The sequence below is a fragment of the Lissotriton helveticus genome, chromosome 6 (assembly GCF_964261635.1).
Source record: "Lissotriton helveticus chromosome 6, aLisHel1.1, whole genome shotgun sequence".
NCBI lineage: Eukaryota > Metazoa > Chordata > Amphibia > Caudata > Salamandridae > Lissotriton > Lissotriton helveticus.
This window is the reverse complement of record NC_136067.1, coordinates 908,733,007-908,760,180: the sequence shown is the minus strand read 5'-3', so window position 1 is coordinate 908,760,180 and position 27,174 is coordinate 908,733,007. Positions and strand designations below refer to the sequence as shown.

At 45.1% G+C, this 27,174-nt stretch overlaps 1 protein-coding gene across 2 annotated transcripts in view; it reads right to left on the bottom strand.

The window, feature by feature from the left end:
- Positions 1–27,174, bottom strand: part of LOC144761595 (uncharacterized) — a 489,105-nt gene that overhangs the window by 148,003 nt on the left and 313,928 nt on the right. For both annotated transcript variants that reach the window (XM_078646893.1, XM_078646894.1), the window contains exons 6-8: positions 10,360–10,471; positions 7,158–7,211; positions 962–2,396 (exon numbers count right to left, since the gene is read on the bottom strand). In XM_078646893.1, coding sequence (XP_078503019.1) covers positions 962–2,396; positions 7,158–7,211; positions 10,360–10,471 — 1,601 coding nt within the window. The remainder of the gene's footprint in view (positions 1–961; positions 2,397–7,157; positions 7,212–10,359; positions 10,472–27,174) is intronic.

The window sequence follows — 27,174 nt, the reverse complement described above, 5'->3', positions numbered from 1 at the left end:
AGAAAACGTCTCTCACACTCATTAAAGCAAAGACCTGGTCATGAAGTGAGCACCTGGGAGCCGGAGCCATTCCCTGTTGGAAGGTCCTGGAAAAAGAAGTTCACCAAACAATCCTTGAAGTCTTCTTGCTCCAAGAACAAAGGAGCACACGGGTCCAAAGGGAAGAGTGAGGTGTACCAAACTTTGCAGCAAAGCATCATCAGAAGTGAGGAGAGATGACCAGAGAACAGAACATGGAAAGGTCATGGCTCTAGGAACTGGCAAGCAGATGAGCTTGGTTCAAATGAGGCAATAATGCCCATAGCAAAGAACATACAATTATAGATAAAGGACCTCCTTTCCGCATTCAGGGATGAGTGCTCCACTTTGTGGAAATGTAATCTTCTCCCACTTCACAGCAACATTTCAGGGCTAGACTCGCCGTCCAAGTCAGCCGTAGCTTAGAGTGTAAGAAAACTGCAAGTGAAGGGACTGCATTGTGTTTTCCGAAGCATTTAGAAATTCATGGGTTCCTGCAGGAAGTATGGTGTCACAAGAAGAGATGAGGTAACCCGGCGCTACTGGAATGAGGCCATGTCGGGCTCCAAGGGCAAAGACCAAGCAGCAGCGACCGTAAAGGAGAAGGCAGCAGGAGCACCAGTCCAGTGCTGTAACATAGACGCCTGTAGCACCTGTGGTGTTGGGGGGAGGGGGGCAAGCTCTAAGAGCCCGCTCAGCACAATACTCTGGCTGGAGAGCTCCTGATTGAGTCTGGAGGGGCCCCCTCCACGTATCTTGCAGGAGGGCCCCCTCTAGTTTCCTTACGCCACTGAATAACACATTCAACAATCCTTGAGTGAAATGCTACATTACAATTCATATGCAACAATGCTACAAACAGAGACATAATTTTGAAAGTGCAAGACATACCACTCACATGTAAATATCACAATGACAAAGAATACGTCCGGACTCTGCTTACCTACTGAGTTATCACTTAAATTTGCTTTGATTCTCTTTTCTTCAAGCAGCTCATCTTTGGTGTTTAATGCTGGGTAAAGACAAGCTACAAGATCACATGTTGAGGGAAGTGCTTTTGTGTCAGTAGTTTTATTTTTCACACTATTAACAGTACTTGTCTTATCTGGTTCCTTCTCCCTGTTAGCTGCTCTGGAGAGACGCATAGAAGATCTGCGAAAAGATGAAAAAGCTTTGCTACCTCTTCTCCTAGCAAATCCGGTACTCGACTCACTGCTGCTTGTGCTGAATGAGTGGTCTTGTGGTCCAGACAGTCCACTAGCATTGGGCTTCATAGAAGCCAACCTATACTTTACGTTTGGTGCCATTTCCTCCTCTCCACTGGGATTATCACTAGCATAGTCAGGGTCAGAAAGATCCAAATGTCTGTCGGTGGCACCAAACTTCTGAGGTGCATTTTTGATGGGATATTGATGGCACTGAGACTTAGGATCATCCTCACTGTCCAATGAAGTGCTGTCAGAATCACTCACGTAAACCTTGGCATTTGACCTGCCATGGCCACCATCTCCACTTTGCTTCTCTTTGAAATAACCAACAGATCTGCTATTCTTTTGCTTCTGGCTGCCTCTCAGATACATGTTAGGCATTTTTACAATTCTTTCATTTATCTTCATGAAGCCAGTTGTGGTGTCTTCAGGGCATTTGTCTTCAGAGATATCAGTTACATGTTTACTTTCAGTCATTGGGGCAACATTTGCCCTTTCAAGGCGGGTTTCCCAATCTATTTGTTTTGCAGGACCTGCTTCTGATGTGTTAAACTCTGACTTCCCGGGTGAAGATTCAGTTTCATGTATTCCAATACCATTATCAGGTCCATCCGTTTTTTGCTGCTCCCCACTGAGCCCTTGAGAAGGTATGTTTGTATTTTTAAAATCCGCCAATATGTTAGTGTTGAGAGATTCTCCTGGAGAATGAGCGCTCTGGTCAGTATCTTGTTTCTCATCTCCTACAGGTTGAGATAGATCTGCTTCCTCAGTGAGCAACTCCTTGCTTTCAGTATGCTGTGCAGGAGATGGTAAGGTGGTAGCATCTGTCATGCTGTCTCTTCCTGATGTTTCTTCTGCTTCTTCACCACTTCCAATTGGGCTCGTTTTGGGTGCAGTGTTTGAGGAATCATCCTCCTTTGTAACCACGGTTACAGGGCTACTCGCCTGGCGATGGAAATTTGAATACTTCCTGAGCTGTGCTTTTCCTGTTTCATGAACATTAGGTTGGGAAAGTCGATGGAGGCCATCAAAGCTCACTCGCCGAGGTATTCGTACAGAGCGTTCATCTTTGTTTTCCATGAGATTATCTTTATTTCTTTCAAGCCGACTGATTCCTTCTCTGCGTTTTAAAAAAGCCCTTTGTTGAGCTGTTTTCTCTGCCCACGTGTTCTAAAACAAAGCACACATTAAGGAAAATATATAATGAATATTTCAAAACATCATGCTAATTAGATGCATACTATTATATACAGCCATTTTAATATCCTTTTACGTAATCATTGAACATCCCGTTTAGAACTTGCTGTTTCTTGTATGACTGACCTTGAGGACAGATGGAACCACTGATGTGACAATGAAAAGCCATGGTATTAGGTCCACTTTCTCATGCCTCTCCCTATTACTGCTGATCCTTATAAAATAGTTCAATGCACATCATTTTAATTTCTCCTCTCTTTTGCTAACGGCTGTTTTGAGTATTCCCTATACATGGTCTTCTACTCTATCTCAAGCACTATTCTGGCGTTACCCCAACACAAAACGGTGCAATGTAGCACAAATAGCATCAGCAGATCAACTTTCATGTGCAAAATTAATATTACAATGTAGGCCCAAAAAGCTACTTTCACTGTGGCAGGCGTATGTGTTTTATGTAGAAAAGGACAGATTGTAGATAAAATTACTATACTGCTAACTCGGGAAAGGGACCAACTATAAAAATCATTAAACAACTATTTTTAATAGTTATTAATAATACAATTCAATGTGAAGTCAGATTTTTAATAAATATGAAAGAAAAGCACATTTTAGAAAATTACCTTTTACCTGCCTGAGATAGCAGTAGTTTAATCAGTACAAACCTCTAGTAGCTCTCAGCCTGTGCACAGGCATTGAATGGGTTTCATTGAGATGTGGAATGCCTCTCAGGAGCAAACAATATTCTGACCCGAATAGCCAGAAATGATTCCTCTAAGTTTAGCTCAACAGAAAATGCAGGGTGGGGGATATGGGACTCATTTTGACAGTGCAGTGCCAAATCCTGCTTAACAGGTCTGTTGAGATATTTGTAATACTTGGGGCAGACTTAAAAAGTAGAATACCGGATGCCAAGATAATTATTGTGGATCCCCTGACTGGTTGTTGAACTTCCCTGGTTTTGTCCTACCAGACGTCTGTCTCTTGGTATGTTGTGGGTATAGTGCTTGTCTCAAACTAGATGTTAGTGTTAGATGTGTGAGGACACTATAACTACAATAGTATGCACCCCATTCACACCACCAGCCCTGGGGGCCCAGGTTTAGTGTGGCTGAAGATTTTCAACATCTTGAAAATTCCCCATCACGTCGTATTTTGGGCTTGTTTGCAGTAAGGAAAATAGCAATGACTGAAAAAGTGGGTATGGTTGTCCCTGGGAACTTTAACCCCATTGGTTAAGGAGTGCCTAGGAGCAACCCCCACCCAGAAGTTAGTGCCATGCACAAATATGGCAGCTCCAGGCATGCACTTCAGAACACTTTAGGCATATGGAAGAACAAAAGAGGAATGGATCTTCTGTTCGTGACCTGAGAGGAGTCCTAAAAGACTTGACCTGCTTCCCTCGTAACCAGGACAAAGAAGTGGACTCCAAGGGTCAGTTGACTGACCTCCTGTGCGGCTACAGGGAGACCAGCTGCAAGACCCTTTTCTAGGAAGTACTCAGCTGACTACTGGCAACTGGACCTGGACTGGACCCTGTTGTTGGCCTGTGTCCTACACTCTGTAAGTGCCTCACCAGAGGTTCTGAGGTCCTTAGAAGTATACTCCAATGGCTCATAGAGACTTAAAAGCCTAAATCAGAAAGTAAAACCTTCGACTAGAATGAACATCGTTGGTGTATCCGACTGGCACTCCATTGTATATTGACTTTAAATGACGGCTAGGTCATGGTCAACTGCGACCTTTGACTATCATTGGCGCTTTCTGATTTTTGGTGATATTTTTACTTAACAGTTTGCTCATTTATACCTACGGTTCCTCTTTTTGAAATGTGTTTTCATTTTCTCTATTAAATTATACTGTATTTTTCAAATTCAGTTTATTATTTTCCACTTTGCATATTGCTATAAGTAAAGGCTGTGGGCTCAGTGTCAAAGCTAAAAGCGAGTCGAGTTCATGTTAATTTAGTGATTTTGAGGGTTCACCCTGACAAAAAGTGTTTATTCTTTAAAATGGGCAGTGACCTGCCCCAAATAATAACCCCATTTCTTACAGTTTACAATGTGCAAGTCCGCTACAGAGAAGTCATATTTGAAGTAAGATAATAAAAATTAACATAAAACACCTAGTGGTCACCAAACGAGAAGGGGGAACCAAATGTTATGAACTGCATAAGTAGAAGAGTCACGAGGGATGCAATGTCACTGACTAATTGATGTGGACACATCAGTTAGTTCTGGGGGAAAATTGATTCATAAGGCACAGAAAGTGGATTTAAGACTGCAAATGAAAATAACTTTGAATATTGTTCGAGAAAAGAAATTCATGAACGTTTCTATTCTTAAGAAAAAATTTTTTTTATTGCAGACCGGAATTATTCTTAACACTTCCCTCTGGTTTCTGGTATTTTTCTGCGCCAATCTCCTAGAAAGCTTAATCAAAAATCAGTTTTAAATAGTTTGCCAGTGAAAACAATCTTCTTAACGATCTCCAGTCTAACTTTTCCCCAAGATTTAGCACTGAAACAATCATCTTGCAAATCATCAATAATGCAGGGTGGGCTGCTCCACGTGGGCGGAGGAGCGTCGCCCCACTGCTTTCTCACAGTGCGAGAAGCAGAAACATAAAATGCTATTTTAAATAACATTTTATGTTTCTGCTTCTCGCACTGCGAGAAAGCATAAAGCAGGGTTTGTTTGTGAGCAGGCGGGTGGGCGGTCCTGCTCCAGGCAGGGGACGAGTGGCTAGCCCACTGTTGTGGGAACTGACTATTTAACCAGTCATGCACACTCTGCATTGTTTCTATGTAGACTGCATGCATGCAGCCTACAGCCTATAGGGGGTAGGCTACCCTGTGTGACCCCCTCCCCACATGAGCCCCCCACCCACCTCACCCGCAAGTAATGCCGGCCGCGACTGAGCGAATGTAGTCATTTTTGGTTTTGTTTCACCTCTGTCTTAGTGCCCAGGACCTGGGGTGGGCCTCTCCTACCAGTACCTACTCAAATAAAGAGGCTGGTAACACCTGATCTGCAGTCTGTGGAAGATCAAGAGAGAAAGACATTGCAAGGCTAGGGTTATACTAAGTGAGGTGTTCTGTTCCTAAGATAGTGAGCAGAGGACGGAGAAGTGTGCACCACTTTCACATGTCACCAGCCGCCACTACAATAATGAGCTCTGCATCCTGAGTAATGGCGATTCCTGCCTGTTGACACTATTTGATCTAACAATGGCTTTTGATACTAATTACCATGAAATTCTTGTTCATACTCTAAAAGACCACATGAGTTTCAAAGACAAGGTGCTGGAATGGTTTAAATCCTACCTTCCACATCCACCTCTGTTCTTGCACTACAAGAGTTCCTCTAAGGATTTGTTCCAGCATTCTTAAACCTCTAACTTGAACCCCTGGTGATATTATTATAACCTTTTAGCATGCTGCCGAGAGCTATACCGGTTGTCAAAGGCCCTGGACCCAAGTTATAGGCCTGTGCCGCAGTAGTGGGCCTATAACTGGGGACAGGGTATTTAACAACGAGTATAGCCTGAGGCAGAAGATTTATAAGGCTATTAGAACATTCCACTCACTCCAGGTAGGTTGTTCTAAATTAAATACGGAGAAACAAAGGAACAAACATTGGAATGGGGGAGCAGAAGTCATGTACCAGCCATTGCAAGCCTGCTAAATTCCACTGTCTTCAACTGAGCTGTCAACATTCCAATGTTCTAATATACCCTTAGAGCCTGACCAAGGGGGCTCTTGTTTTTAAGGACAAGCTTTATAGCTTGCACGTTTCTCATTTCCATGGTAACTGCTCCAGTTCAGGTTTCATCTTTGCGTCCTGGGACGTGTAGCCTTGGTTTAATAATGGGATAATCAAGGCTACAAGCCCCTCAATGAGAGGAAAAAACTCGAAGTGAAGAAGCTGGTAACATTAGGACCTGGGATGCCTTTCAGTACTGCATTCAAGGGAATTTTGTAAAGCAACTGCATATTAAAACAGAAAATTGATTCAAAGAGTAAAATAAAAAGTGCCTAAACTCTTCTTTGTTGTATTTTTAGAGACCCTTACTTGTCTGTACCTTTCTTACCACAAGAACTAAATTAGGATTGGGTATTTATTTTATTCTGCAGCCTGTTGAAGTGACTTGTGATGAAATTCTACAAAATTTGCTTCAGTCTACAGGTGAGGGGTCTTAGCAAATTGTTTTATAGACATTTATGCGTGTTGGAAAAGAAAACATTGCTGCTTCACGCACCCCTACTTTTCACGAGCTTAAATTTACCTTAGTGCAATTTCCCTTCTTTCTTACACTCTATATTACTCTTTACTCCTCTATCCACTGATGTAGCTACCCATCTAGTTTACGTATTCACTTAAATTTACTTCAATGCAATTTCTCTTCTTTCTTCCACTCTGCATTACTTTTCACTCCTCTTTCTGCTGATGCAGCATGACTATATTCCTGATTTTATTTTCTGGTCATGGTTTTGTGTCAGCTGTGCTCATTTTGCTGTAAATCTGTTTCAATACATTTCATCTGTTGATATTTTTACTGAAGGACCCTAAAGTTGGCAACTATCAGGTTTTTCCTTGATACCTATTTCGACTAGACTTGGTTCGCGCTAGGCGTACGATTCTGCACGTATTTAACAGTTTCTACTGTATGTTCAACTGAATTTGTGCAGAGCAAACATTTTTGTTAGCGGTATTTTGGTAAAGTGGGTATATTTACTGTTTTTCCTCCCAGCTGCGCTGTCCTTTGGTAAGAGCCCAGGAACTCGTCTATCTGTAAGTGTGTGATATAAACATCCATTCATTGTAAGACCGGGAACAGAACTTTAACAGTACATGTAAAACTGCCTAATGATCTTGGTTCATATTTTAATGATATTGAATTTGAAGTAACATGAAGCATTTTATGAATGACAAGAATGTAAGTCTTAAGTAACAAAAACAAAATCATTTTTAAATACATATGGAAATTTGGAGATTCAGATACTTAGTATTTTCAAACTTTACACATATTTTAAAAGTGTGACAAGTGCCAAGCATTGTTGTTTTTTTATGGCTCTTGTACATGTTGAAGATAAAACATTTAAAAAAAATCTAAACAATTTAAAATTAACTGTTCCACATTGACTTCTAGCAATGACACACATGGCACCCTCTGCAAGCAGATTTTGGTGAATGATATTGATATTAGTTGAGAGCATTGTCAATAAAGAAATGAGACATGTAAAGTAACTACCGTTACAATTTGTAGATTCTCAACATTTCCATTTCGCCTATCTTTGGCCATAAGGAAATGATTACAAAATGTATAACATTTAAAACTAAAGAAGGAACTCTAGGTAAACTTCAAATTAATTAAAAAAATTATTCAATGTGAAAGGCAGAATCCTCCCACCACAATCTCTTTCAGACTGTAGAATTACGTTTATGATGGCAAAGTCTATAGGCACTACATTCAGAAAATGCCATCCCACTGGAGCCAGAAAGTAACGTCAGCATTTAAAGTGAAATTGGAAGTTTGCTAACCCATTGTTCATAAGGGTGTGGGTGCATTAACGCATAGATAATCTGTGTGATAGTGAAATCTGGATGTGGAGTCGGGACAGTGTTGACCTCAAGAATAAATGAGGCAATGTATCCCTAAAGACAAGTTTCAAAACAGCACTGCAAAGATACAGTCAACAAGAAAGAAAGAACTGGAAAAAGGAAATTGAGATGAATAATTTTAGGCATACCATGAAGGTTTATTAAAATATTAAAGTACAATATAGAGGTCACAAATACAGCTCAGTTTAACAAATCAATCAGAGGACATAGAGATCAGTTGGAAAAAATGCTCCCAGTAATAAAAATAGATGCAATAATGAGCAAGATCAGAAAAATAGCCCAAGTTCAAATTGTGCATCAAATCGACAAGAAATCGGTCAGCATTCCTAGTAGAGAACAAATAAGTTCTGGATCATCATCAGTCTGAGGGTCTTGTATAATAAATGTTATCATAGAAAGCAATGGAGAATTGCACAGTCAGTATCTTTTCAATAACAAATCACAGTTCAGCATATTACAACTTCATATAAACCTACCATGTTAATATTATCCCCTAGTATGCAAATGTTTTACAGTAAACAATGGAAAGACTCATGGATGTTCTGCCTACAGTGAGTGAGCAGGAATAGCCTTGAATGTAGCAAAGGCTTCCTCCGGAGTTGTTTAAGAGCAGCATATCATTACCAAACAAACAGCACACATTTTGCTGCATGCCTAGTGTATAGTGGGAAAATATAAATACACAGTGATTATTATGGGACAGCAGCCATATTATTCAAAATGGAAACTAGGACTAGTTGAGACCTAGTTAAGCATAGGCAAGAAAAATGAATTTCTAAACATCTTAGTGTTTTCGTTTCAATTGCAATAGACTCATGTTAATATGCCCGTATGACTCTAATCAGTAAATAGCTACCACAAGGTTATAAATATAGTCAGACATGTGCAGATATATGGAATAAACACCTCCTGCTGCACATTATAATGATATTGCAAGTCACCAAGCAGTTCCTTCATAAGGTCATGGAACTCCGAGGTGACTTGCAATATCCTTTGCAATTTAGAGCAGAGGGTATTGCATGTATGGTCACACCACCACTTTCTCACAAACTACTTATATTCTTAGGGCCTGATCAACAAAGGTTAACTGAGACGAAAGTCTAACTTCATGACTTTCGGTATTCACAAAGGGCATTTACTACTCGTAAATGCCCTTTGTGAATATTGAATGTCGTAAAGTTTGACTTTCAGTATTCACAAAAGGCCCTCTGTGAATACTGGACGTTGTAAAGTTAAACTTTTGTCTCAGTTTACCTTTTAGAATCGGGCCAATAGTGTCTTCCATGTTAATTGCAGATTTGAAGAATAAAAGCAGACTATATACTTCAAATTGAAATACACCAAGAAGCAGTTAATATTTTCCAAAATAAATTAGGATCAGTGTCAGGTAAGCCTGATTAAATAAGCATTGTCAAAGCCAATACTTCTCTAACAAAACTACCCAAATGAGAATATTTTTAGCAACATTAGGATAATGAAAGACTGGAGAGAAAATCCTAACGCTCTAACATATCCCTTTAAGTTTGTAGGCAGCTCTTTTAAGACAGTTAATAGCTCACTGTGCTATTTTAAGATTGTCACTTTTAAACTGCAAGTTACAAAAGCATCTGCCTGAAAAAAAAGTAACAAACTTAACATCTACATTGTATGCACTTTTGTGATCTGTATGGTAAACTTTATTTGCTGCACGTGTATTAACCCTCTGTGCTACTTTATGACAAGTGAGAACTTCCACTAGACAAAACTAGAATCTCCCTCCAGCAGGTCCATTATCACCAGAGTTATTTTTACATATTTATTGCTACCTGAAGATTGCTGATGGCAAGGAACTCTGCAGCAGGTGTTTTTAAATCCATCATATATTTAAAAACTCAGTGCCCCAGGGGTCAGTGCCCAGTGCCATGGCACCGGATGCACTGTCTTAAAGCCCTGTGTGGAGTTTCATAAAGAGGTATGTATTCAGCATCTTCCTAAATTGGGGCAGGGTTTTAGTGGTCCTGATGGATACAGGGATGTTGTTTCGGATCCTGAGAATTTCAACTGGGATCACCCTTGGGTGTGTTAGGTGACAGAGTTGCCTCTTGACGCCTGGGGAATCCCTTCCTTTGCACCGCTGGAGAGATTTATCAGAGTTGCTGACGAGTATAGTACACATATACAATAATACTAAGCAAACAGTGAACAAACTCAGTAAAACTGCACCCCCAAAGTTCCTCTCTAGTATTGTCATTACAATTTGTATTCCATTTTATGTAGGAAAGGCCCATAAAATAGGGAAATATTATTTTGCATATAGGCAGCTATGTGTTATGTACCTGTTTCCTCTCTGGCGGCTGTTTTTCTACTATTTCGGAGTCCACTTTCAGCTGTTCTTCGACAAACTCCTCAAACGTCTTTTGTCTTTCGCCAATCCCTGGCCTAATTGGCCTAAGAAAGTAAGAAAAATCATGTATTGTGAGTGGAAGGACAGTGCTGAGCACGTTACACAATCCATACCTAACTCATTTAGGGCAGTTCAGCCTGGCTTGAGCATTGGGCTGGAGTATTATGCACATCATGTAAATAACAGGAGAAGGTATAACTAGGGGCCTCATTTATGAAAGTCTTGCGCCACCGGTGCGTCACTTTTTCCCATGTTAAAAGTGACGCACTGGCGGCGCAAGGCCTTCATAAATAAAGCCCTAGGTGTTTATATTTTTTTTAAAAACTACCAATGCAACCATTTGCTAATTAAAAAGTCCACGAAAAGCAAAACTGCACAAAACATAAAGTCAATTTGGGTAGAGACAACACTGGCTTTGTTCATTTAATGGTATGTATTGTGTATTACAAAGTGTGGCGGTGTAAGGAGGCTTCCTTTGGCTTCAGCACATATTTCTTTTAAATAATTTTTTTAAAACATAAAAACTCGTATTCTCGTGTTTCCTGTAAGCTTGCATTGCATTTCCCCTGTCCCCTTAAATAACAGCAATTAGTTTCCTAACATCACACCACTTAACTCCATTGAGAATCATGAAGTGATGTTTATGAGTGAACACTTCGACTGGAGATCACAAGTTGAGTCTCTGGGTGTAATAAACTAATGTTATACATGGAATAAATAACAACGAAAAACAGGTGGCAATTCAAGGTACCCTCCCTTTAGTTACGCACAATGTTTGAAAACAATAAAGTTATGAGCATATATCATGTGGAGATTACAGAGGCTTTTCTAATGGTACACACCTGCAAATCCCAGAATGCATTTGGAAGAAAAGGTGAAAAGGCAGAAAATGAATACAAACTTGGTGTTATGGCTACTAATTGAAGAGCTAAACTGTCAGACAATTACGAGGAATGTTTACAGATAGTTATACTGTATCAAAGCCATCTGTCTAGCAAGAGGTGGCGCTATCAATAACGCAGCAAGTGCAGTGGCACCACGGCCAAGGGGTGTTAGGGAACCATGCACTCACATCATGACTATATTTTCACTGTACATCCAGTGGACACAGGGGAAGGGGAGACGACTCACCTTGATTGCTCCAGGGTCCATGGCACCATTACTACGCACTGTGTCTAGCGGCTGCTACAGTTTACAATGCACAAAACATGCATTCATCCCTCTAGCCCCATTGATTTTGCAATAAACTTTCATTAGCATCCTAAAAACTGGGCCCAAGGAAGCCTCATTTGGGTACCTGGTGTATATTTACTTACAGTGTTTGCACAGAGCCAACCTCAACATAATCTCCTACGCCGACGACACCCAGCTGATCCTCTCCCTGACCAACGACCCCGCCGCCGCCAGAGCCAACCTGCACGAAGGGATGAGAGATGTAGCCGAGTGGATGACGACCAGCCGCCTGAAACTGAACTCAGACAAGACGGAGGTCCTCATCCTGGGCTCCTCGCCCTCCGCCTGGGACGACTCCTGGTGGCCCCCCGCCCTGGGCACCGCACCCAAACCGACGGACCACGCACGCAACCTGGGCTTCATCCTGGACTCCTCCCTCTCCATGACCAGACAAGTCAACGCCGTCTCCTCGTCATGCTTCAACATCCTGCGCATGCTACGGAAGATCTTCTGGTGGATCCCCACCGAGACCAGGAAGACTGTCACCCAGGCACTCGTCACCAGCGGACTGGACTACGGCAACGCCCTCTACGCCGGAACCACCGCCAAGCTCCAGAAGAGACTCCAGCGGATCCAGAACGCCTCAGCCAGACTCATCCTCGACATCCCGCGAAACAGCCACATCCCGGACATCTGAGAGACCTGCACTGGCTCCCCGTCAACAAAAGAATCACCTTCCGTCTCCTCACCCACGCACACAAAGCCCTACACGACCAAGGCCCGAGCTACCTCAACAACCGAATCAACTTCTACGCTCCCAAGCGCCACCTCAGATCAACCAGCCACGCCCTCGCCGCCGTCCCCCGCATCCGAAGAGCGACAACAGGAGGAAGGTCCTTCTCCTACCTGGCCGCCAAGACCTGGAACTCCCTCCCGACTGACCTGCGCCTGACCCAAGACCACCTCTCCTTCAGGAAGAAGCTCAAGACCTGGCTGTTCGAGCAGTAACGGCACCCCCCCTCCTAGCGCCTTGAGACCCTACGGGTGAGTAGTGCGCTCTATAAATGTCGTGATTGATTGATTTTGAAAGTCATCCGAGAGCACTGTGCATTGGGCATGGGGCGTGGGCTTACACAGTTGGGACTGCAGTTGTATTTGAATGTGTTATTCTTCTGGGCCTCCAAACAGTTGCTGTTGTATATTTTGAAGACCTCCAGAGAAGCATCAGGTATAAGGGTAGTCTTAAGTAAGAACTGTGTAAAATTATATTTGCATACTGAGCGACTCGCCTGTTTAACAGCAAACAGAACAATAAACACCACACCCTCCTTTTAAGAAATAATTTGATTACACCAAAAATTACAAATATATTTTCTAACAATTATTTTAATTAAAATGTTAAATACTGCAAATATTTTAGCGGGACTTCAGGGCACATTCTATAGCAAATATATCCAACACTGATTTGCAGTAGTGTGTTTCAATTCATCACAATAAATATATGCAGAGTAAAATTTAGCAAGCAAGCTAAACAATTCAATCGAGATCGTCGGCTAGAGAGGGACATTACAAGTCTTACCCAACACCTATGTTCCATCTTCTTTCTTACAATCAACCCCATATGTGAAACTGAAAACATATTGTAAGCAAATTCGACAAAACGTGTAAAGGACCTTCGATTAGAGGGTGTCAAAGGTACGCTACCTTTTATTTTGCCCCTTTATTGCCCCAAGGTGCCAATTCATTTTGCCAAGCAGTCGTAACTTTTTGACCAAAAGCACTTTGCGTGCTGGAATGCTTTAGCCTATCCATACAATGTTAAATAAGAAACAACAAATCCCAAAATGCAACCAGCTGTTGTCTAAATTACCAGAATTGGCTGCAGGCGTTTTGGAAGAAATGGTGTTATTTGGTAGCTTTGAACAGTTTTAACAACTTAAATACCTTGGCTATTGTCAGTTATTTGTTTTAAAAGTGCAGTCAAATAAAGGATTTCTAAAATGCTAGCATCAGACCAACAGACCTGTCGTTCTGTGTCCATAGAGTGATCCTTTGTCAGCAATGGGGGCGAGATGTTTGGACTTATATAGAAACCCCCTTCGACACCCACCCCCAGCCAGGACCTGACTAGCAAGAGATATTCCTGGTGGCCATTACAAAGCCACTCACAGATCCTGTAGTTTACTTCACTAAAATCACAGCACTTTTTTTCACTCTGATGTTTGTCTGTGTTCTCTAGGGGCATACTAAATGATCCTATTGCCCAGAGCCTGCCATCCCACCCATCATCCATGTGAGGGGTGGGGGGCCACCCCACAGTTTGAAGACCTCTGGAATAGAAAATCAACTGCTAGAGTTTTGGTGCGGCATCATGATACATAAAGAGGAGGGGGGGGGGTGAAGAGAAAAAAGATGGCAGCCCTTAGGCATCTGATGGACAGCACTGTATCATGGTGAGAGGTTCCAGTGTATCGATGATGCTAAAAGATGGCTGGCTGTTGGATGAGGGTGTCGTCTAATAACAGGCTATAATGATAACTTACGGCCTGATTACGAGTGCAGCAATCATAAGACCGACACACTCGTTCTGGTGGTGGTCAGTCTGCCGCATTACGACTTTAAAAGTAATTGCGGAGGAGGACCACCGGCTGCACCAGGGTACATTCGATCCCTGGCTGTAGCGGAGCTCGGCTACAATGTAACATGCTCAGCGGGACTGGTGCAGTCCCGCTGAGCATATTACGAGTTCCAAAACAGCCCCTCCATGATAAGGTTGCTGGCGGAAGAAGAAAGGGTATCCTACAGCGCCCCCATCCTCCCCCGCCATGGGGATACATTTAAGGGGCACAACATGTGCCCCTCTGTCTGTATTCCCCCAAAGTCCCAGCACGGCATGGACGTCACCGTCCATGCCGTGCTGGAACATTTTTGCTGTTCTCTTTGCAGTGCCTGTTTTCCAGGCACCGTCATGGGAAAGGTGAAGGGCTATCTGCTTTACACGACTTCAACTCATAATAAGGCGGATGGTCCTTGTGCAGCTTTGGCGCAGCTGTGCTGGCGGGGAGCCGGCGCAACTGAGCCAAAGTCGTAATCAGGCCTTAAAACTTTAGTCCTTTCAGACATCTGAGATAGCCACCTTTTAGCTTAAAGTGCATGGGAGGGTGTTTCAAAGTGAGGAGCCCTGAACACCAAGGAATCGGCTTCCAAATCTTGAGATGGTGGCTTGTGGTTTGGCGAGTTTGCTGATAGAGAATGATGTCAGATTCCTGCTTCTGTAAACAGACAGGCTATATGATTCATAAGGTTTTTACAAAATTCTCCAGAACAAATAGGGGTGGATTGAACTGACTTTGAAGCAACCAGTTCATTGTAGATGCCAAACAATTATTTGGTTGCAAAAAGAACAGGTGATGGACAGAATGCAGAACAATGTCATACATTCACCCGAGTACAGAGATCTGGGCCTAAATCCATCGTTTTTTAGCTCACCATGCCATTCCAGTTTGAACCCAGCCATATGCAAATCAGTCTTGACCCTGTGCCCCATGGGAACAGTCCAGCCCGAACTGCCAAGCCAGGTCCTCCCTGGACTGGAAACAAGCATCCAAGGACCGGTTTCGGGCTTTCAGCCCTCATCAGCCTGGATAACTTGATTCCAGTGGCATGGAAAGCACGGGACTCACGTCTGAGCATACCCGTCCCACTCGGGGTGACAATTGCAAAAACAACAGGTGATGGACATAATGCAGAACAATGTCATACATTCACCCCAGTACAGAGATCTGGGCCTAAATCCATCGTTTTTTTGCTCACCATGCCATTCCAGTTTGAACCCAGCCATATGCTAATCAGTCTTGACCCTGTGCCCCATGGGAACAGTCCAGCCCGAACTGCCAAGCCAGGTCCTCCCTGGACTGGAAACAAGCATCCAAGGACCGGTTTCGGGCTTTCAGCCCTCATCAGCCTGGATAGCTTGATTCCAGTGGCATGGAGAGCACAGGACTCACGTCTGAGCATACCCGTCCCACTCGGGGTGACAATTGCAAAAACAACAAGTGATGGACAGAATGCAGAATAATGTCATACATTCACCCAGTACAGAGATCTGGGCCTAAATCCATCGTTTTTTTGCTCACCATGCCATTCCAGTTTGAACCCAGCCATATGCAAATCAGTCTTGACCCAGTGCCCCATGGGAACAGTCCAGCCCGAACTGCCAAACCAGGTCCTCCCTGGACTGGAAACAAGCATCCAAGGACCGGTTTCGGGCTTTCAGCCCTCATCAGCCTGGGTAGCTTTATTCCAGTGGCATGGCGAGCACGGGACTCACGTCTGAGCATACCCGTCCCACTCGGGGTGACAATTGCAAAAACAACAGGTGATGGACATAATGCAGAACAATGTCATAAATTCACCCCAGTACAGAGATCTGGGCCTAAATCCATCGTTTTTTTGCTCACCATGCCATTCCAGTTTGAACCCAGCCATATGCAAATCAGTCTTGACCCTGTGCCCCATGGGAACAGTCCAGCCGAACTGCCAAGCCAGGTCCTCCCTGGACTGGAAACAAGCATCCAAGGACCGGTTTCGGGCTTTCAGCCCTCATCAGCCTGGATAGCTTGATTCCAGTGGCAAGGAGAGCACGGGACTCACGTCTGAGCATACCCGTCTCACTCGGGGTGACAATTGCAAAAACAACAGGTGATGGACAGAATGCAGAACAATGTCATACATTCACCCCAGTAGAGAGATCTGGGCCTAAATCCATCGTTTTTTTGCTCACCATGCCATTCCAGTTTGAACCCAGCCATATGCAAATCAGTCTTGACCCTGTGCCCCATGGGAACAGTCCAGCCCGAACTGCCAAGCCAGGTCCTCCCTGGACTGGAAACAAGCATCCAAGGACCGGTTTCGGGCTTTCAGCACTCATCAGCCTGGATAGCTTGATTCCAGTGGCATGGAGAGCACGGGACTCACGTCTGAGCATACCCGTCCCACTCGGGGTGACAATTGCAAAAACAACAGGTGATGGACAGAATGCAGAACAATGTCATACATTCACCCCAGTACAAAGATCTGGGCCTAAATCCATCGTTTTTTTGCTCACCATGCCATTCCAGTTTGAACCCAGCCATATGCAAATCAGTCTTAACCCTGTGCCCCATGGGAACAGTCCAGCCCGAACTGCCAAGCCAGGTCCTCCCTGGACTGGAAACAAGCATCCAAGGACCGGTTTCGGGCTTTCAGCCCTCATCAGCCTGGATAGCTTGATTCCAGTGGCATGGAGAGCACGGGACTCACGTCTGAGCATACCCATCCCATTCGGGGTGACAATTGCAAAAAGAACAGGTGATGGACAGAATGCAGAACAATGTCATACATTCACCCCAGTACAGAGATCTGGGCCTAAATCCATCGTTTTTTTGCTCACCATGCCATTCCAGTTTTAACCCAGCCATATGCAAATCAGTCTTGACCCTGTGCCCCATGGGAACAGTCCAGCCTGAACTGCCAAGCTAGGTCCTCCCTGGACTGGAAACAAGCATCCAAGGACCGGTTTCGGGCTTTCAGCCCTCATCAGCCTGGATAGCTTGATTCCAGTGGCATGGAGAGCACGGGACTCACGTCTGAGAATACCCGTCCCACTCGGGGTGACAATTGCAAAATCAACAGGTGATGGACAGAATGTAGAACAATGTCATACATTCACCCCAGTACAGAGATCTGGGCCTAAATCCATAGTTTTTTTGCTCACCATGCCATTCCAGTTTGAACCCAGCCATATGCAAATCAGTCTTGACCCTGTGCCCCATGGGAACAGTCCAGCCCGAACTGCCAAGCCAGGTCCTCCCTGGACTGGAAACAAGCATCCAAGGACCGGTTTCGGGCTTTCAGCCCTCATCAGCCTGGATAGCTTGATTCCAGTGGCATGGAGAGCAAGGGACTCACGTCTGAGCATACCCGTCCCACTCGGGGTGACAATTGCAAAAACAACAGGTGATGGACAGAATGCAGAACAATGTCATACATTCACCCCAGTACAGAGATCTGGGCCTAAATCCATCGTTTTTTTTGCTCACCATGCCATTCCAGTTTGAACCCAGCCATATGCAAATCAGTCTTGACCCTGTGCCCCATGGGAACAGTCCAGCCCGAACTGCCAAGCCAGGTCCTCCCTGGACTGGAAACAAGCATCCAAGGACCGGTTTCGGGCTTTCAGCCCTCATCAGCGTGGATAGCTTGATTCCAGTGGCATGGAGAGCACGGGACTCACGTCTGAGCATACCCGTCCCACTCGGGGGGACAATCGCAAAAACAACAGGTGATGGACAGAATGCAGAACAATGTCATACATTCACCCCAGTACAGAGATCTGGGCTTAAATCCATCGTTTTTTTGCTCACCATGCCATTCCAGTTTGAACCCAGCCATATGCAAATCAGTCTTGACCCTGTGCCCCATGGGAACAGTCCAGCCCGAACTGCCAAGCCAGGTCCTCCCTGGACTGGAAACAAGCATCCAAGGACCCGTTTCGGGCTTTCAGCCCTCATCAGCCTGGATAGCTTGATTCCAGTGGCATGGAGAGCACGGGACTCACGTCTGAGCATACCTGTCCCACTCGGGTTGACAATTGCAAAAACAACAGGTGATGGACAGAATGCAGAACAATGTCATACATTCACTCCAGCACAGAGATCTGGGCCTAAATCCATCATTTTTTTGCTCACCATGCCATTCCAACTTCCGGTCCAGGGAAGGCATGGCTTGGCAGTTCGGGCTGGACTGTTCCCATGAGGCACAGGGTCAGACTGATTTGCATATAGCCATGTCTGAACTGGGGTGGCAGAGTGGGCTAAAGAACGGTGATGGATCAAACCCAGATCTTTTGACTGGGTGTGAGTGTTTGATTGGTTCAGATGCTCCGTCCATCACCATCTTTTGTACTGCTTTTGGCTGCCATAAGTGTGGCAGGGTATGCTCAGACGTGAGTCCCTTGCTCACTTTGCCACTGGATTCAAGCAAGCCGGGCTGAAGACGGCTGTAATGCCAGAAACCTGTCCTCAGAAGCTTGTTTCCAGTCTAGGGAAGGCATGGCTTGGCAGTTTGGCCTGGACTGTTCCCATGAGGCACAAGGTCAGACTGATTTGCATATAGCCATGTCTGAACTGGGGTGGCAGAGTGGGCTATAGAACGGTGATGGATCAAACCCAGATCTTTTGACTGGGTGTGAGTGTTTGATTGGTTCAGATGCTCCGTCCATCACCACCCCCTTTTGTACCACTTTTGGGCGCCATAAGTGTGGCAGGGTATGCTCAGACGTGAGTCCCTTGCTCACTTTGCCACTGGATTCAAGCAAGCCGGGCTGAAGACGGCTGTAATGCCAGAAACCTGTCCTCAGAAGCTTGTTTCCAGTCCAGGGAAGGCATGGCTTGGCAGTTCGGGCTGGACTGTTCCCATGAGGCACAGGGTCAGACTGATTTGCATATAGCCATGTCTGAACTAGGGTGGCAGAGTGGGCTAAAGAACGGTGATGGATCAAACCCAGATCTTTTGACTGGGTGTGAGTGTTTGATTGGTTCAGATGCTCCGTCCATCACCACCCCCTTTTGTACTGATTTTGGCTGCCATAAGTGTGGCAGGGTATGCTCAGACGTGAGTCCCTTGGTCACTTTGCCACTGTATTCCAGCAAGCCGGTCTGAAGACGGCTGTAATACCAGAAACCGGTCCTCGGAAGCTTGTTTCCGGTCCAGGGAAGGCATGGCTTGGCAGTTCGGGCTCGACTGTTCCCATGAGGCACAGGGTCAGACTGATTTGCATATAGCCATGTCTGAACTGGGGTACAGAGTGGGCTAAAGAACGGTGATGGATCAAACCCAGATCTTTTGACTGGGTGTGAGTGTTTGATTGGTTCAGATGCTTCGTCCATCACCACCCCCTTTTGTACCGCTTTTGGCCGCCATAAGTGGGGCAGGGTATGCTCAGATGTGAGTCCCTTGCTCACTTTGCCACTGGATTCAAGCAAGCCGGGCTGAAGACGGCTGTAATGTGAGAAACCGGTCCTCGGAAGCTTGTTTCCGGTCCAGGGAAGGCATGGCTTGGCAGTTCGGGCTGGACTGTTCCCATGGGGCACAGGGTCAGACTGATTTGCATATAGCCATGTCTGAACTGGGGTGGCATAGTGGGCTAAAGAACGGTGATGGATCAAACCCAGATCTTTTGACTGGGTGTGAGTGTTTGATTGGTTCAGATGCTCCGACCATCACCACCCCCTTTTGTACCGCTTTTGGCCGCCATAAGTGTGGCAGGGTATGCTCAGACGTGAGTCCCTTGCTCACTTTGCCACTGGATTCAAGCAAGCCGGGCTGAAGACGGCTGTAATGCCAGAAACCGGTCCTCGGAAGCTTGTTTCCGGACCAGGGAGTGCATTGCTTGGCAGTTCGGGCGGGACTGTTCCCATGAGGCACAGGGTCAGACTGATTTGCATATTGCCATGTCTGAACTGGGGTGGCAGAGTGGGCTAAAGAACGGTGATGGATCAAACCCAGATCTTTTGACTGGGTGTGAGTGTTTGATTGGTTCAGATGCTCCGTCCATCACCATCCCCTTTTGTACCGCTTTTGGCCGCCATAAGTGTGGCAGGGTATGCTCAGACGTGAGTCCCTTGCTCACTTTGCCACTAGATTCAAGCAAGCCGGGCTGAAGACGGCTGTAATGCCAGAAACCGGTCCTCGGAAGCTTGTTTCCAGTCTAGGGAGGGCATGGTTTGGCAGTTCGGGCTGGACTGTTCCCATGAGGCACCGGGTCAGACTGATTTGCATATAGCCATGTCTGAACTGGGGTGGCAGAGTGGGCTAAAGAACGGTGATGGATCAAACCCAGATCTTTTGCCTGGGTGTGAGTGTTTGATTGGTTCAGATGCTCCGTCCATCACCACCCCCTTTTGTACCACTTTTGGGCGCCATAAGTGTGGCAGGGTATGCTCAGACGTGAGTCCCTTGCTCACTTTGCCACTGGATTCAAGCAAGCCGGGCTGAAGACGGCTGTAATGCCAGAAACCTGTCCTCGGAACCTTGTTTCCGGTCCAGGGAAGGCATGGCTTGGCAGTTCGGGCTGGACTGTTCCCATGAGGCACAGGGTCAGACTGATTTGCATATAGCCATGTCTGAACTGGGGTGGCAGAGTGGGCAAAAGAACGGTGATGGATCAAACCCAGATCTTTTGACTGGGTGTGAGTGTTTGATTGGTTCAGATGCTCCGTCCATCACCACCCCCTTTTGTACCGATTTTCGCCGCCATAAGTGTGGCAGGGTATGCTCAGATGTGAGTCCCTTGCTCACTTTGCCACTGGATTCAAGCAAGCCGGGCTGAAGACGGCTGTAATGCCAGAAACCGGTCCTCGGAAGCTTGTTTCCGGTCCAGGGAAGGCATGACTTAGTAGTTCGGGCTGGACTGTTCCCATGGGGCACAGGGTCAGACTGATTTGCATATAGCCATGTCTGAACTGGGGTGGCATAGTGGGCTAAAGAACGGTGATGGATCAAACCCAGATCTTTTGACTGGGTGTGAGTGTTTGATTGGTTCAGATGCTCCGACCATCACCACCCCCTTTTGTACCGCTTTTGGCCGCCATAAGTGTGGCAGGGTATGCTCAGACGTGAGTCCCTTGCTCACTTTGCCACTGGATTCAAGCAGGCCGGGCTGAAGACGGCTGTAATGCCAGAAACCGGAACTCGGAAGCTTGTTTCCGGACCAGGGAGTGCATTGCTTGGCAGTTCGGGCTGGACTGTTCCCATGAGGCACAGGGTCAGACTGATTTGCATATAGCCATGTCTGAACTAGGGTGGCAGAGTGGGCTAAAGAACGGTGATGGATCAAACCCAGATCTTTTGACTGGGTGTGAGTGTTTGATTGGTTCAGATGCTCCGTCCATCACCACCCCCTTTTGTAAAACAATTATTTGGTGGCACTTTCAAAATTTTCTATGCAAAATATGGGGTGCAGTTGTCAGTGGAGGACCTTCAGGGGTCACGAGAATTTATTAAAAAAAGCAAGGGTGCCTGAGGTACCTGTGTGATATATTATACAACATGATTACCAGTTTGTTTTACAGGCACTTAATGGCTGCTTCGATCTATTCCTGCCTTTCAAACCACTACATCTTTTAATGTTGGGTTACATTTTTCCATTAACTGAATATTTATATGAGATGTTCAATATGCCTCAATGTACCAAATACTTATGTGCATATAAATGTATATCGTATTTCTATAGCGCAAAGACTCACCAAAAGGCAGAGGAGTGTTGTACAGGGTCAAAGACAAGCATATAGTCAAACAATTATAGGAAAGGGAGTGCTCTATAAAGAGGTGAGTCCAAAATCGGATCGGCATTGGGCGTTCCTGATGGATACAGGGATGTTGCTCCTGAAAATGGTTCATAGCTACAAACGGCCTGTTGCCCTTGTTTTTTCTTTTTTATTCTTCTTAGTCTGCAGTCTGATCATGTACTAGCTCAGGGTGTGCCAAGAACCACCAGAGACGCTGAGCTTTTCTGTAAATTAAGCAGGAGGGCTGGTCGAGATAAAGATGGTTTAGAAGGTGGTGCAGGCCAGCAAGGGGGTGCCAACTGAGTAGGATAGGGGGATGAGATGATTACATTTTCTTAGACCCTATATGAGGGGCGGTACGCACTCTTGGCGAGATCCCCGCAATGGGTAACTGCAGGGCTTTAAGTGGGATGAAAAAACTGAGGGGTCTCTCAGGGGGGCGTGGCCAATGTAATTAAGGGCGTGGCTTAAAAACACATAAGCTACAATTTTTTGTGCTCAGCATAATGTGCCACCCTACTGGTATTTTGCTGTTTATGTCATTGCATCCAGATATATTATACAACAAGTCACATCATACCTACAACAAGTCAGGACTATTGGCTTTGTCAATGGTTGTTAGTTCCATAAGATAAATAAGCAGCAACTGTGGCTTGTATATAATATTGAAAAAGCTTTCACATAAAGCCCTAGTGACACCACAACAGTTGCTGCTCCTGAGTTCCGAAAAGAGAAGAGAAATCCAGAGAGAAAATTACTCTCTTTAAAGGATTTCCTTTTCCCTATAACGCTCGAAAAAAACGGACCGCCTCTGCCAGGGCACATAACAGAGCCCGATAGAGACCCGTTTCGAGGCCTCCTTAAAAAAACTGCCGGTGCTCTGACCCGGTGAGACCCGGCCCACTTAAAGCCCTGGGTAACTGTAGTACAGAGATCCTGCCACGCCTGTGGGGTCTCTGCCAGAGGTGCGGAAGCACTTTGTGAATAGGGCCATGAGTTTTTTCCTCACTGTTTCAATACACAAGGTATTGAATGAATTGCAAAAAGAATGGGTTGAAATAATGACATTGTGATTGTAACCACTTCTGGTTTTCAGATGTCATTGTAACGCATTCTACCAATGTTTCTTCTGCTTCTAGCATTTTTGCTCAGAACATCCACAATGTCTCACCCTAAAAGCAAGTCTGCATTGTACCCTGATATTTATTTTAGGGACAAAAGAAGAAATAGGTTTTTGCACAAAGTACGTCTAAAGAAAACAATACATACGATAAAATGCAATGATTGGAAACTATCCAGGGATATAAAAGCTCCCAATAAAAGTTTAACTAGCACACAGGGAAATAAAATGGGGATCGCTCACTCCCACATCTCTTCCATATTTGCTCAGAATAGGTACTCTTTAGATTCAGGCTGTTCCCTGAGTAAAACTACATAAACCTTTGCATTGTTGCTTAAATGTGATCAAATACTCTTTAAGCACCATTTCTGATGCGAACTTAAAGGTAATAAAGCAACATTTTGTGCTCGACTCATTGAATGCATACACCTTTTTTTTGCACCGGAGCAAAAGCCTAGACAAAAGATTGTGAAACAATAGCAAAAAAATGTATTTGACTTATTTTGCTTCTAATCATTTAAAGTATACATTCAATTTATTTTAACAAACAAAAAACCTGATCCACAGGTACCCTTTGTTACACAAAGGTGTTTTGCGCTATTAAAGCTGTATTCATAACCACAAACTTTGCAGGATGTTTTTTGTAAAACCTAGAGACAACTCAAAGAAGGTCCAAGCATGTCACTGCCACTATTTTGGCCTGAGGGGCCATTGTGAGATCATAATACAGTAAAGCGCCTAAACCTTTTACTTCCGATTTGGGAGAAGGAAGGTCACCCATGCATGATGGCCAGAGGAGATGGTTCTGGAGAGATTGATTGTTCCTGACAACCATGACCTCTGTTTTGTCGTCGTTTAGTTGAAGGCAATTAGTAGCCATCCAATTATTCACTTGTTCCATACAGATAGACAGTTTCTCAGATGTAAGGCAGATGATAGGAACCGGGGAAATGACAATCTGGGTGTCGTCAGTGTATGACACCATTGTAATGTAAATGTAATGTAAATTGATACTTGTATAGCGCACTACTCACCCGCAAGGGTCTCAAGGCGCTTGTACGAATACCGCTGTGGAAGCCATCCTGGCTTTCCCTGTGAGGTGTCCACTCCTGGGCACCCCCAAGGTGGAGGCCAGGCATCCTTGTGGGGGCCGTTGTACAACCTGATGAGCAAATAATGTCAGCTAAGGGACACACATACACATTAAAGAGGGTGGGGCTCAAGGATGGGCCCTGAGGCACTCCACATCTGAGCTGATGGACCTCCGACAAACAGAGTCCTTCCCTGACCTGGAAGCTTCTATTATCAAGGAATGAGGTTAGCCATTTTAGTGCCTTTCCAGTGATGCCCAGGGGCTCCAGTCTGTGTAGGAGGATGGCATGGGAGAAAGTGTTGATAGCTGCGCTCAAGTCGTGAAGAATGAGCACAGCTGATCCTCCTTGATCCAAGGTTTTTTTCTGGTATTCCATGGCCCTTAAGAGGGCTGTCTCAGTACTATATCCGGGTCTGAAACTAGTCTGCTTCTGATGCAATAGGTTAATGAGGAGAAATAAAGATATTTATTTATAAATGTATTTATTTATAAAGTTTTATATAGCGCAAACTAGATCCCGAAGGATATCAGAGCATTTTACAAAAGAGGGCAAGAGTATAATGACAACAACAAATTAGTAAAAGACGAGGATCATACTGGTAAGGAGGCTGGAGGAATGCGGGGTCACTGAGGGAGCTAGAGATTGGCTGATATCCTACCTTGGTGGCAGGCAGCAGCTGGTCTCACTTCCGCCATTCAGCTCTGAGCCAAGGAGTATAGGACAGGGGGTTCCACAGGGCTCGGCCATCAGCCCTATATTGTTCAACTTATACCTCCGCCCTTTAGTCCAGCTAATAAAATCTTTTGGCGTCTCGGCATTTAATTATGCCGATGACACCCAGCTGGTCTTTTCACTGGAAGGGCATAAGGCGGTCTCGCTGGATACTTTCCATCGCTGCATGGCAGCCACAGCGGACTGGCTACGAGCTAACTCCCTGCAATTCAATAGCTCGAAGACGGAGGTGCTCCACTGTTCCACTGACCGGATTCCGCGGGCACTTCCTGAGAACTTTTGGCCCAGCACTTTCCTCGAACCAGTGCTGGCATCGGATTCAGCCCGTAACTTGGGGGTTATGTTTGGCCCTAGTTTACAACTTGATATACACGTCAATAAAACTACTGCAACGTGTATGATGCTGTTACGCATGCTACGCAAAGTTCTGCCTCTTCTCCCCGCCCAAGCCAGACCAGAAGTAGTCCGTGGGACCATACTAAGTCGTCTTGACTATTGCAACGGACTTCTTCTGGAGGCTCCAAAAAATTTGATAGGGAAGTTACAGCGGGTGCAGAACATGGCCGCTAAGCTGGCCCTCTCTCGTCCTAGGTCCAGTTCTTCCACTCTCGCTTTACGAGATCTGCACTGGCTCCCGGTAGGTCTGCGGGTACAGTTTAAAGCGGCAAAGCGGCATGTTTGTTGTTTAAGGCTGTACACCTTTTGGGCCCCGTCCCTCTGCAAAACATGTTTGCGTGGTACGCGGCTCCACGGCTTCTGCGGTCTTCATCCGCTCACCTTTTGGTGGTTCCAAGGTTTCAAAGAGTGAGGATGGGTGGCCGCTCTTTTAGCGTGGCAGCAGCCAAATTTTGAAACTCCCTCCCACTCTCTTTGAGGAGTCACAAGGACTACTTTCCGTTTAGGAAGGCTTTAAAAACTCACTTATTCCCAAAAAATGCTTGAGCGGTTATAGTGGCTAAGGTGCATGGTTCCGGATTAAAGCGCCAGGATGCCCTTTGGGTGACAGGTCAGCGCACTATAAATATATTAAATAAATAAATAAATAATACAGTAAACAGAAGTAAGCGGGCCATGAGGGGGGCAAAAATAAGCATAGTAAACAACAGGGATCATATAATAAACAGAAGTAAGTGGACCATGGGGGGGGGGGCAGTAATATGCATAGTAGCAGATCCGTATCAAATGAAGGTTCCATGGTAATAGGAAAAAAGTCACCCGATCCCGAGAGCCTAACCCACAAGGGTACGAATTTGCTCATTAGAAATCTTTTGGTTTCAGTTTGAACACCCTCATCGAGGTGAGTTTGCATACTTCCGGTGGTAGAGAGTTCCAAATCTTTGGGGCAGCACCTGGGAAAGCTTGGTGACAAGTTCTCTTTTTGCTAAGGATGCAAGGTTTCAAGAGGAAAGTAGAGGCGCTTCTTGATGCTCTCTCCCCACAGAATAGTTCAAGTTTTTGTGCCAGGTACCTGGGAGTATTGAAGTGAAGGGCTTTGTGTGCTAGAATTGCAATCCTCAGCTGAATTCGTGCTTCATAGGGTAGCCAGTTGAGAGATTTAAGAACTGGTAAAATGTGCTCCTTTCGTTTGGCACCAGTAACTGATCTTGCCGCGGAGTTCAGTGAGGCCCATAGTGGCGTCAAAGCGTATTTGGGAAGGCCACAGAGAGTAGCACTGCCATAGTCTAACCTCGGCAGGACAAGTGCTTGTACCACATGCTTGAAATCATTTTGTGACAGGAAAGGTTTGATATTTTTAAGAGTCCTTATCAAGTGGTTTGTCCCTTTACAAACATTGCTGATGTGATTGATCATATTCAGGTGCTTGTCCATGGTGATTCCGAGCAATTTGGCTGAGTCTATGATAATCGGAGTGCAGTTGAAAGCAGTGAAGTGTGTCAGCCAGAGATCTAGATTGGGGATGTGTTTCAGAGGGGAGATGAGCAGGAACTCCGTTTTGGCGGTGTTAAGCAGGAGATGGTTCTTGGTTAACCAATTGTGAGTAGACGTTATGATAGTATTGAGTGAGATGATATTTTCCAGGGATTACATTTTCAGGTAGAGTTGTGTGTCGTCAGCATACAGGTGGAAGAAAATGTTCCTTGAGTTTAGTGCGTTAGCTAGAGGTTCCAGGAAGAGGTTGAAGAGGATGGGAGAAAGGGCGGACCCTTGGGGGACCCCTATGATTACTGGAGAATGCTGGGAGACAGAGTGGTTTGACTTGAATCTTTGTGATCTGTGCTGGAGGAAAGATGTGAACCATTGAAGCACCAAATCCGAGAAACCCATTCTATATATTGTAA